Genomic DNA, 13,115 nt, shown 5'->3' on the forward strand with positions numbered 1-13,115 from the left:
CTGCTGTGTTAAATAAAACATGGGGCTTTTTTCATTATTATTAGAGTGAGGCCATTTCTTCGTGGATATATTCATGCACGGGGTTGAGCTCGGGATTGCAGAAGGGCAAGGGAGGAACGAGAGATGATAATTAAACATGCTTGCAAAACCTACCCAACGCCGCAGACGACCAGTTTCATTTACATGTCTCTTAGGTTCACTGTAATGAAGACTTTAGGCAATCATCATTATTTATCGCAATTCGTCTGACTGCCTGCAAAGCCCAATATTCTGTGACTTCTATGGTGACTTAACCCTTTATCCTCACCTCGAGCTCTGAACTGTCGTGTGTAGTCACAGATCTGTCATGTTTCATTTGTCAAAGGTGGGTCACAGAGAACTCCATGTTCAAATGTCTTTCCCCTACTGCAGCACTGCAAAAATGAAGTATTTTTTGTCTTGTTTTATTGTACAAATATCTTAACCCTCTTAAATCAAGATGCATTTGCCTGAAAAGCAAAATTGCATTAGATAGTAAATCTGAAATTGATCAAAATTGAGTTTTTCGCCTTAAGCGAGAAAAACATATTTGCTAATAGGCTACTAAATCTAATCTTGTTTTCCATTCAAATTAATTTTGAAACTATTATTTAGAAAACAAGTCATTGTGCTTCTAAAGTAAATGTATCTTTGGCTTAACTCTTATGCTTTCTTGTGCTGAAAGTCCTTTATCTAATTTGGTGTTCCTGGTCAAAAATTGCTTGTAAATTTCTCATTATGTGAGATTATCACCAAATACTTGATTCAATCTTTTTATCAGCTTGTTTTCGGTCTATCAGCACAGGTTTTGTATTTCTTTTTGGAACTGATTGATCGTGGGCCTCATTGATCTGAGCTCATGCATCTCAGTTTTTAAGCGAAAAACACATTATTTGTGGATAATTTTGGCAACTTTCACTCAAAAACTGAGAAAATGTGTTTGCAGTTTTCCGTAGGCCATGGGAACACCACAACAGTAACAAGCTGATAAAAAAAAAAAAAAAAAAAACTTCTCCAGGTCAAGCTGAGTGAAACACAACTCAAGGGTTAATCATTTTTAGATATCTGTACTGGAAAACATGAGAAAATATTTTTTTGCGGCGAGGTACCTGAAGCAGCTCTTTAAAATGCAAAAAGAGTGCTCATCTATGACAGGCATCTTGATATATGCCACTTTTCTCCATCATTTGATGAATCACCACTGTCACGATCACTAGAAAATGTTCACAAGCATCTCTTTCTAATCAAATTCAATTGCATTAGGCAAATAGTGCTCCAAATACTGTTTTCTGAATTTGTAACAAGCCTCGTGTAAAATTTAAATGCACAATTTAAATACTAAAGTTTTTTTGCTTATAGTTTTGTTTAAACGTTAAATGAGTAAAGTAAATTTAGCAAATAAAATGGATTTTATTAGCCGCATTTGCATAGAAAGGAGGCATATTCACTCTGAAATGAATTATGACTTTATTTAAACCCTCACGACTATTCATGAATGATAAGTACTTAGCACTGAATTAGCATGAACAGTTGGTGCAGACAATTGCCTCACTCCATTTCTTTTAGGAAAATGTTTGCATGATCACTAGAAAATGCTCACAAACATCTCTTTTTAATCAAATTGAATTGCACTAGGCAATAGTGAAATTATATAGAGCTTCATATGGAAATGAAATACTCTCGGCAAAATGCTTTTCCAGTGCATTTAGTATTTAGCTGCATTGTGTCTGGTCTTAAATACGACATGTGGTGTTGTACTGCATTAAAATGCTAAGATGATGCAAATACTGTATGTTTCTTTAGAGAAAATTGGCAAATCAATGTAAAATAATAATAATAATAATTACACATATATACTGTTTTTCATCTGCTTTCCCCAAGTAACTGCAACGTTGCATGAGTGAAGTAAATTTTGCAAACAAAGTGTATTCTATAAGATTCCTTTGCATTGAATAATGCATAGAATTAGAATTAGAGAGGTTAATGCTGAATTAGCATGCTGAATTGACACAAATATTCACATCATTGTATTTATAAATTCTTTACAGGTTCACTAGAAAATGCATACAATTTCTTTTAATAAAAAATGCACAATTAAATGTAGCAGAGATTTTAGCAGTGACTGCAACATTAAATGAATAAAGTACTTTTGTGTGTGTGTGTGTGTGTGTGTATATAAATAAGGTGCAGTCTATAAGTTATCACTCTTTGCTTATAGATTTTAGACTATTTTTCCTGTACATGATCATGAAAATTTACATAATGCTTTCAAATTAAATGTAGTTTACTGCCTGCTTCAGGTACCTATTTTCATGGTTGAATTGTTGCTTTTAAGAATTGCTTATAGAAGAAGATGACAAAAACAAGAAGATATATGTTAAAACAAATTTGTAAATTTCACTTTTGTGAATAAAACTCAATCCATAAGCTTCACTTGCATAAAAACGAGGAGTGTTTGTGCTGAAAGTTAAATACTCACACATTTAGAATCTGGTTGAGCTGGACTGTGTGCCGTTTGTAAATATAATGCATGGTTTTGTGTTGAAATAACATGCTAATAAGTTTAGTATCCATGGGGAAATGATTACAAATCCTCTAAGGCTTGATTGCCTTAGCGACATATTTTAAAACGTCTAGTTCGCAAAAAAAAAGCACCATCTGGTGGCGCTGTTTCCGACAGGTGTAATAAGCAACCTCAGGCTCGAAGCCCAATGTGATGGAATCAGCCCACCCTGGCAATGCGATTACGTCAACAGCTCCATCCCACTAGATGCACAGGCCAGGTCTGATGGACTTCAAGCCGGCAACAACAAAGACAAACAGATCCAGAAAAGACACAGAGCCACAGAACGTAGGCAGGGCCAAGCCTGGAGAGCTGCACATGGAAAAAGATAGGACGAGGCATCTGTTTCGGCTGGCAGAGGATGGATTACATTGAGCTTTCTCTGCCAGCCAACCATCTTGGTTCTGCAAAGGGGGAGACAAACGAACACAAACCATCGCTTTGACCCACTTGCCCCACTGTGTACCGCATTAAAGTGCAGAATTGGTTATGATCTACTGAACAAGTGGTTCACCTGCTCCCTCCTGCCTGCCAACACATGATCTCTGCTTCTCCGCTGAAGTTAGTTTTCAACAGGTGATTTTGGAAAGTTGCACGCTTTGATGATGCTTGGGATCTGAAATAACTTATTCCAAGGGCATATCTGTACCTTAATACTGCAAATGTGGAATAGTAATGAAAATGTAAGGAAATGTTATGTTTTATTTAATTTGTTCCATATTGAATAGAAGCCAATTAATTATGGGTGGTCTTAAAATATAAAGTAACATTTATACCTTTGCCAGATGCTCTTATTTGGAGTTTATTCAAAAACAAGCATACTTTAAGGAGAAGATGCATGCTTTAATGATGCTTGGGAACAGAAGCGAATTTTTTATAGGTGATTTAAAAAAATATTATATAAGGTTGGTGGAAAAATAAATAAATAAATAACATTTATGCATTTGCCAGATGCTTTTATATTAAGTTATTTAAAGTTTGTTCAAAGACAATCATACTATAAAGACAAATTGCATGCTTAAATGATGCTTGGGAGCATAAATAATTTTTATTCCAAGAAAATACCTGTACGTTAAAGTTGCAAATGTGGATTAGTAATAAAAGCAGTGAAATTATTATTATTTATTTATTTTTTTAAAGAGAAGGCATTTTATATAGATATACAACATACACACACACACACACACACACACGCTTATGCATTTGGTAGATGTTTTATATGGAGTTTTTCAAAGACAGTTTGCATGCTCTGGTGATGCTTAAATTACTTTTATTATTAAGAACATAAATGTAATTTAAGGTTGCAAATGTGGATTAGCAATAAAAGTAAAAGCCTTCAATGTCGTGACACATATTAGAGCAAATGCACTCAGGCTTTGTCAAACTAATCCAATTTTTGGGTCCAAAATGAGTTCAATTCATGATTGCATCATTAATATCAATACTATCAGCAGCTGTTTACCATTCTAACTAGTTAACAATTCAAGAGAAGATGCCAGATTCATGCGTTATTAATATTTGTCCCTGGTTTTCCGCCATAAATTTAACATGCATACAATGACATTTCTACAAATTCTGCATCCTAAGAAATGCACAGAGTAATGATTCATACCTCAACACGCATATTATACGTCATCCACACTTGCTTCAGTTATTCCACATGAACTACACAAACCAAACCAACCGAGCTCTGACGTCAAACAGACCCGAGTCTGCAGCAAAAGTTCTCATGTGAAAGAGCCCTTAGATACCCTGCAGGGACTTATTGTGTTGCAGTGTGATTAGTATTCACCGTGAAAACAAAACGTCGATGCAAAATATGCCCTGCAAGACAAACTGAACAAATGCAAATTCTCTCTTTCTCTCTCTCCCCATTTAAAGCAATAAGTCCTTAAAAGAGAATTAAAGAGATACTGATTCATGTCTCATTTTGGAACTCTGATCTTTGGTATTTTGTTAACTTTCTGACTCGTCTAAGCCAGTCAAGGCTACATTATTTTAATTTGATTACATGCAGGCCATTAAGCAGCCCCTGTCCTTTCAGGGCATCTGTATTGGGTCAAGGGGAAATGGTGATGCATGTTGCACTAAAGTGTAGGTCACATGACCTGCTCAAGGGTACAAAACCAGGGCAGAGAACCAGAAATCTTCCAGCTACCGGTGTGCAGCCTGCCCACAATCCCACTGCTGCAAGTCCAAATAAGTCCTGGTATTGTTGAAGGAAGAAAGAGCTAATGGAACTAAACACGTTTTGAGAACAGGAACCCCTTCGCCTTTGATGTAAAGACTAATGAGTTTTTTCCATTCTTGAGTCATTTGCATAAAAGTGCCGTGGTTGGCAACGAGGCACAGGGATGGTATCACACATGGTACTTTTTGAAACTAATAAACTCCATAGAAGAACCAATTTTGCTTCCTCAGTTGTGCCCCTTTCTTTTGAAAAGATTTTGAAAAGAATCATTTAAAGAACATGTTGCCAATGGAAAGACTCCATGGATGTTAAAGGGGTCATGTGATGCTACGTGCACTTTTACAAGTTGTTGGAGCTGAAATGTGTTTACACAACCACCCTATAATGATAAAAATCCCCAAAATCTCATATCGAGCCGATCTCACATTCCGGTCTTTTGTGACGTCACACAGACAGGCCCCTCCCACGATAGTTTGATTGACAGTAGTGTTTCAGCACAGACTGGACTGGTGTCTTAGCTTAGACTCCTCCTGAGCGACTGTCATCAGTCCACCATTGTTTCACCACAGGAGCAGATGTAGACAAGAATGACCCCTAAGTGATTGAGATGTTCTGTTTTTCTTTCCTAATAATGTGCTAATTAACAAGTTTCATGATAAATGCAGCTTAAGTACACTATTTCTTAGAGCGTGTTTTGGAAGAGTGGGGCGGAGTCAGCAGAGCTCATTAACATTTAAAGGAAAATGCAGCAAAAATGGCTTGATCTAAAAAGAGTTGTTTTAACAGGGTAAAATAAGGTTTTTTACACTACCATTTAGAATTTTTATGTTTGTGGAAAATGGGCTTCCTATGACCCCTTTGAAGGTTCTTCATGAAACCATCAATAGCAATAACGTACCTTTATTTTTAAGAAAGTACACTCGTGAATATTTCTCTGTGTTTATTTTAACATCAACCTAATCTTCCCATACCACAAAATATTATTTATAGTGGGAAAAGGTTCTTTAGATTATTAAAATATTCTTCACACTAAGAAAAATGGTTACTTTAAGAATGGTTCATTTAAAGGGAAGTAAAGTGGTTTTAATATGGTATCGCCACAAACAAAAACAATTTCAGAACAAAAAAACAGAAACAAAAACAATTTCAGTCCAAAAAAACAGAACAAAAAAAACAAGTAACACACTGAATTAAACGTGAATTTTAGATGTACACTGAAATAGTATTTTCTTGTTAAATATACTCCAATAATCTTTATATACAAATTCAATAACTTTTTTTTACAGTGTTGGCTAATTTTTATTATATATATATATATATATATATATATATATATATATATATATATATATATATATATATATATATATATATTTTTTTTTTTTTTATTATTATTATTATTATTATTATTTATTTATTTATTTATTTTTTGGTTAATCAGATACTGTACTTAAAACTTGGATGGATGGATAGAAAAAGAAAAAAATAATAAATGTTGGAAAGGCCAGCAATTGTGAGCGAGTGTAAATTATGTGGTCAGTACATATCAAATTATCAGATGCCTGAATCAATTTCCCTTGTGCAGAACTGTTGAAATGTGAGAAAGAAAAAAAAAACATAATGAGTTTCAGACAGATTTTCCCCTGAGCAAACATCATCAGCACTGTTGAGTCTAAGGGAGAACAAACTCTCAGGGTGTCTAGTTTACCCCTTCCACCATCCAAAACACACGCTGACATGAAAATTAAAACTAAAAATGCTCTCCACTCACACAATGTTGCATGTCCTTCAACATATCCATTTTGCGAGTTTTGCAACGATAAAAAAAAGAGTTCAACCAAAAAGGCAAATTCTGTCATTATTTACTAACCAGCATTCTCTTATTTTTTCCAAGGAACACAGAAGAAGAGAAATCTACAAGCACAAAAATAGCTGCATGTAGATTCTTCCACATAAATAACAGAATTTACATGTTTGCATGGGCTGTTCCTTTAATCTCATGTTGATCTGTGCATCAGCAGCACTGTCGTCAAGTAAAATAAATAAATAGACAACAGACGATTTATGCAAAATCTTCAAGAGACATTTTACACATCAGAAATTTGGTGCCTTCATGAAAAAGAAAACCTAAGGACTCATAAGGGCATAACATCATAAGTAAGTATTCATGCATTCACAAAACACCGAGAGCTATTATTCCCTCCCTCATGCCCCATGTATTCTCTGACAGATCAATAATACAACAATAGAACTCCAAACCCATACGAATCACACAGCTGTGTCTAGTTTTCTTCATCTTTCTGCTATTAACCATTTCACCAAGAATGACTGTCTCAGAACAAGCACAAAGATGAGAGCTAGGAGTCCATGTCAAACAGAAATCACACAGCACTTTGTCAACAGCTACTGTCAAAAATGCAGCGACACAACATTTGTTTTTGCTACGAGATTATCATCAGGTTCCCATATCACCTTTTACTGAAAATATATTAAGCAATTTGCATCAATCCATTTCAGAATGAATCAAAGCAAAGTAATTGCATGTAGAGAATATTCACAAACAATCGGGTTGAAATGAATATCGGGACATCTGCTGGATCTCTAAAGAATAGCCACAGACAACTACAATACATCATTCTCTGTTCAACATTAAAATTATGAATTACAATAAATTCAACAAAACTATGATTATGGCAATATTAATATAACCACAACAGCATGAATAAAATATTCATGAGTCACTATTAATATGGAAAAATAGCAAATATTTGTTTCTAAATATCGGTTGTACCGATAAATGCCAAATGGTGGGTCTCTAAAGAATATCCACCAATTAAACTACAATCTGTTCATCATTAAAATTAGAAAACTACTTAAAATAACAACTAATATTAATATAATATATGCTAATATAATATACAGCAACAGCAGCAACAAGTACAGCAAGAATCGAAACTGCAATAATAAAGTATTCATGATGAATCACTAGTCTCATGGTTATTTCCTTATTTTTATATGCATATTTGATATCAGACATTTAAAAATAAAAATAACATTATTGGTTTGTGAATTTCGGGTCTGCCGATAAATGCCATGTGCTGGTTATTTATTTATTTTTTATTTTTTTAAATCACCAACTACACCATTACACTATTGTCTGTTCAACATTATGAAATTATTAAACTATAAATATACACATAAAGAACCATTTATATCTATATAATATATGCTGATAAAAAGACCATGACTATGACAATATAACAAACAACAGTAAATATTCAGGATATCACCAGTCTAATGGTTATTTAGTTATGATTATATGCATACCAGATGTTTACAAAAATAAAAATAACCATTATCGGTTTATGCATATGGAGGCTACTGAAAAATGCCACCTGCTGGATCTCGAAAGTATAGCACCCAATAATGGCATTGCACCCCTATGCAAAGCAACTGTTCCCATATATAATATTATAATTAAATAAATCAAAATAGAATAAATATAAACACAATATAATTAGCAATTAAATATGCACATGCATAATAAGTTATATAAAAATAATTGAGTAATATGAATATATTGATACAATTAATAGTGTAAAATATTTTTTATACTATATATATATATATATATATATATATATATATATATATATATATATATATATATATATATATATATATATATAATTATGTTAAACAGCTGTTTTGCATATTGGTTATTATCGGGCACCTAAAAAGATAAAAAATTATTGGTGTCAGTATCTGTAACCCACTGACTTGTTACACACAGAGAGGAAACCCGTCTTCCTTCCCCGAAGTGTTGATATGCAGAACTCGTGTGTGTGGAGCGCACTTGTCTCTATGATTTGATCACACACGCATGCACACACGCACACACGCGCGCACACACACACATGATTCATTGGCAGGTAGACCCCCGGAGCCGCATTAGTATTCCACTCCAGGTCCCAGCAAAGAATGAGGCAAGAAACGAGTGAAGAACGTGTTCTCTACAGAAGAATGCTTGAAGAATTGCAACTTACCTTTCCACAGCAACGCCAAGAGCAAAGCGAGCGCGAGACGCAACATTGCGCAGCTCATGTTTTGAGTTGATTGTTTGTTATTTCTGTGTCAGTTCTTGCAACAAACAGTCCGTTTTTATCTTCTGTGAACGGGAACACGCATGGACCGCAGATGTCCGTCCGTGGGTCCTATTTCATGAAACGTCCGCAGTCTACAAATCTTCCAAGTGTATCACAAGACAGGTCGATTTTCCCAAGTGACCCTTTGCAAGGAGACCAAACACAATCTGTTGGCGTTTGGAGTGCCAGGGAATATATAAAGTAATCCTTGCGCGAAAAAAAAAGGGTTAGCCTATGTAAACCTCCTCGGATTTTTTGCTTGAATACAAGAGCATCTACAGAAAAAGAGACGCTTAGTGGGATGCTCTGACGATCTGTTCAGTGATTCAGAATCACTGTGCTTCGCTTCAGAGCGGAGCACGAAAGAAGCGTCTGATTGACAGCTCAAGGAGAAGCTCCCCAACCAATCAGCGAGCGTCAAGGAAGTGGGCCGGGCACCAAGAAGGAGATTCGACCAATCGTGAGCACAGATGGGCGGAGACTCTAGGAGCGCTATGATAATATAAGGTGATTTATAGCACGCTCAGTGCACTGCAGTACTGGAGGAAAGGTGTTTGCGTGGACATGCACATTAGTGCTTTATGTTCTCTACTGGGAGAGGTGATTTGCGTGGGCAAACTTAGCAGAGAAGTGTTTAGAAATAACGCACTTGATTTATTGGGTCGTTCCTAAAGTGCAGTACATTTTTGTGCCCCCATCTGACTTAATATAGGCTAAATAAAATATCAAACTCACAATGTTTGCAGATGAAAAACATATTAGTTGCAAAGCGATTTCACTACCCTGGTTTGAATGTAGGCTACGTTATTATTTATGCCATGTCCCAAACTTCTAAATTAAAAAGAGGTAATTTATTCAGAAATGTTCTTAGTATTTAAATGCTTGAAATTTATGTTTTGATTGGAAATAAAATTATTGCTGTGGGTCTCTGTAATCATAGCCTTCCATGCTCTTAGTCATGACATCATCCTTCAGGAAGTGACGTCATTTTGGAGGGAAAACACCAGCAACACTAGTGATGAGATTTGAATAATTCTTTGATGTTTTGTTGTATCAGTTTGATTGTTGGTCCACTCAGTCTTTCTCTGAGCAATCACTAATCATTTATGCATATTCATGTTTATTTTTTAATAATAAATTACAGAGAATAAGCATAAAGGCTTGCCTGACTGCAACTACTGAACTTGATATTATGTTTTATATTATTATATAGAAACAATGTTGACTTTGGATGTGGTTTTTGCGTCGTTGATGGTCATTTGGTGGGGATTTTCACACCGTTCTCTCACAAGGTCAATGGCTCTGGAGAATTGTGCTCTAACAGGGTGTTGACTGTCATCTGTGGATTGATGGCTGCCCTGAACGAAGTGAAGGGACGTCGCGACAGCATTTGAATATCAATATATGAACTCTGTATGATGGTGAGCTGGAGTTGAGCCTTTAAAGGGATAGCTCACTCAAAACTGTTTTCAAAAAGTCATTATTTACTGTCATTTAAAGACCATCTGAAGGGAGCACTGCGGGAGACATGGCCATGCACATATAAGTACTCTATTCAAAAGATAAGTAACTCTTTTCAAAAGATATGTGTGTGCAGGCTCTAATTTGACTTCTAATTCAAATGTAACTGGTTTATGACTGTAAAGTGCTTTGAAACGTTTCACAAATGATTTCACTGACAAATTACAAATTGCACAAAAATTTAAAGCATAGAGATTTTATAAGCCTTGTCACGACTTTTAATAATTTTGTCCTGACACGTTGTACAACTTTTTTTTTAAATGTAACTACTTGTTTCAGAATGTTCAGAGAAATGCCGAATGATAAAATGGAATGTTTCCTTAATGTTAACGTATCACTGAGAATTTTTGTAAAAACTGCATTAAAAACTGCATGTTTTGAATATTCTGAAATAACGTTTTCATAACTAAAACATATTTTGTGAGATTGAAAGTTGTACTGAGTTTAACATTGTGTTCATGCAGCAATTTTTTCTAATTGATTTGAATCCTCTCGTCTTCTGTTTTTTATTTTGTGTGTGTATTTGAATGAGTTCATACTTTCTGTTTGTTTTTGACGCTCAGAGAAAGATTTCGACAGAGCAGATGTGGTATTATTTTCATTTCAAGATTGCCATCTGAACGCCAGTGTCCCTCATCCATTCACAGTTCTTTGTGACAGCCCAAGACCTTTTCAAATGCAATCACATTTTCCGATAAGTCTCAAGATTCTACGGTGGCTCCACTCTTATAGTCTCTGCATTCTGCTTTGGTTTATCATTGTCATTTTCCTGTTGAAATTCGTTGACGCCCACACGACTCCTCCAAGAGCAGCATCATCATCACAACAGTACCACACACTCCTGATATTGCTCTGGCTCAGACTGCTCATATATCTGGAGAAGGATGTCTGTTAACAGTGGCAAGTGCTCGGCTGGCACATTCAGCTCTGGGATGTTACCTGGATGCTGCCCAGTATCTGATTTATTTATTTATTTTTTGCTTTTATATTAAAAACTTGATAAAGCCATCCAAAAACTGGAGAATTATTATTTTTTGGTTTTGTTTTTGCAAATTAGATGTTGCTTGCATAAAAGTCACCTCCTTTACAGAATAATGGATTTTCTGGCCTATTTGGAAGACACTGACTGAACCAAAAAACAGCGCAGAAGTAATTTTATAGAGTGACAAAAATATAGTTTTCGCAAAACAATTACAATTACAAATGGCAAGTTACACCTGAAATTACACTGAAGTACAACTTAGAAAATGTTTCCCCCCTCAGTGTAGAATTAAAGTGAATCAAAGCCCACACAGGCCATGCATTCTTCTTTAGTGTTTTTTTCTTAGTTTTTTTTCACTGCTTATTATTCTCAAAATAACCCAAGAGAAATCTAAAATAACTCTAATGCAAAATTGCTTTAATGCATTAGATCATACTAACAATAAATAACTAATATCATGGCACAATTTTCCCAACTATTTGCAATGCCATGAGATTTACAATTATTAATAAATAAATAAAACATAAAAAGAGTAACACATTGAGTTAAACATGAAAGTCTGAAATGGTATTTTCTTCAAAACATACTCCAATAATCTTTGTTTACTCTTTCTTCTAACAACACAGTGAATTCATTTTAAACTCAAATCAATATTTCATGTGCATAAGTTTATGGATTTGGTAAGTAGCTGTATAATATGTGGGATAATTTACAGGCGGTCAGTCATTGTAAAATAAACCTTCAGGGTCCTGATCATGCAGTCAGGCTCTATTTTGCAATAATGACTGACTGACATCAAACAAAACAGATACTTCAAAACAACCACCGCTTCTGGAAAAAAAAAAAAAAAAAAAAAGAGTCTATATCTAATCCATAATAAAGCCTCCTCAAGTGAAAAAGTCCATCTCATGTTGTGCTCTCACATCAAAATCCACCCACATATTTGTTAAGAGCTGTTTTGGACTCTTTTGGCTTTTAAACGTTGCTGGATCTGTGTATATTTCTCTCTGGATTCAGACCTAATATGGATATTTGACTCATATTTTTAAAATGGTTTGAAGTTAAAACAACATTTGTTTCTTACAAACACTCAACTTTTGGGTTCTCAAGACATTAACTGATGGACTGGAGTGGTGTGGATTACTTGTGATGTTTTTATCAGCTGTTTGGACTCTCATTCTGACGGCACCCATTCACTGCAGAGCATCCATTAGTGAGCAAGTGATGCAATGCTAATCTGCTGAAGAAACAAACTCATCTACATCTTGGATTTTAAACACATTTTCATTTTTAGGGTGAACTGTTCCTTTAACACTGCATGTTTCAGAGAAAGGTCTGAGTAATAGTAATAGGTTTTGCTCAGCAAGAGTAGAAACATAAAAAAATATATATTTTGATTGGAAATAAAATTATTGCTGTGGGTCTCTGTAATCATAGCCTTCCATGCTCTTAGTCATGACATCATCCCTCAGGAAGTGACATCATTTTGGAGGGAAAACTCCAGCAACACTAGTGATGAGATTTGAATAATTCTTTGATGTTTTGTTGTATCAGTTTGATTGTTGGTCCAGTCAGTCTTTCTCTGAGCAATCACTAAACATTTATGCATATTCATGTTTATTATTTAAAAAAAGAGTAGAAATTGGAGGGAACATTGCTCACCGTGTCTGGTTAGATGTCATATGGTGGTCATGA

At 34.9% G+C, this 13,115-nt stretch overlaps 1 protein-coding gene across 1 annotated transcript in view; it reads right to left on the minus strand.

Moving 5' to 3' along the window:
• LOC128030346 (igLON family member 5-like) overlaps nucleotides 1–9,232 on the minus strand; it is a 156,607-nt gene extending 147,375 nt beyond the window's left edge. Inside the window, exon 1 of the mRNA XM_052617893.1 lies at nucleotides 8,819–9,232. Within this exon, the coding sequence (XP_052473853.1) occupies nucleotides 8,819–8,876 (58 nt within the window). The 5' untranslated portion in view covers nucleotides 8,877–9,232. The remainder of the gene's footprint in view (nucleotides 1–8,818) is intronic.
• Nucleotides 9,233–13,115: the final 3,883 nt, after the last annotated feature.

The sequence above is a fragment of the Carassius gibelio genome, chromosome A16, assembly GCF_023724105.1.
Source record: "Carassius gibelio isolate Cgi1373 ecotype wild population from Czech Republic chromosome A16, carGib1.2-hapl.c, whole genome shotgun sequence".
Classification (NCBI taxonomy): Eukaryota; Metazoa; Chordata; class Actinopteri; order Cypriniformes; family Cyprinidae; genus Carassius; species Carassius gibelio.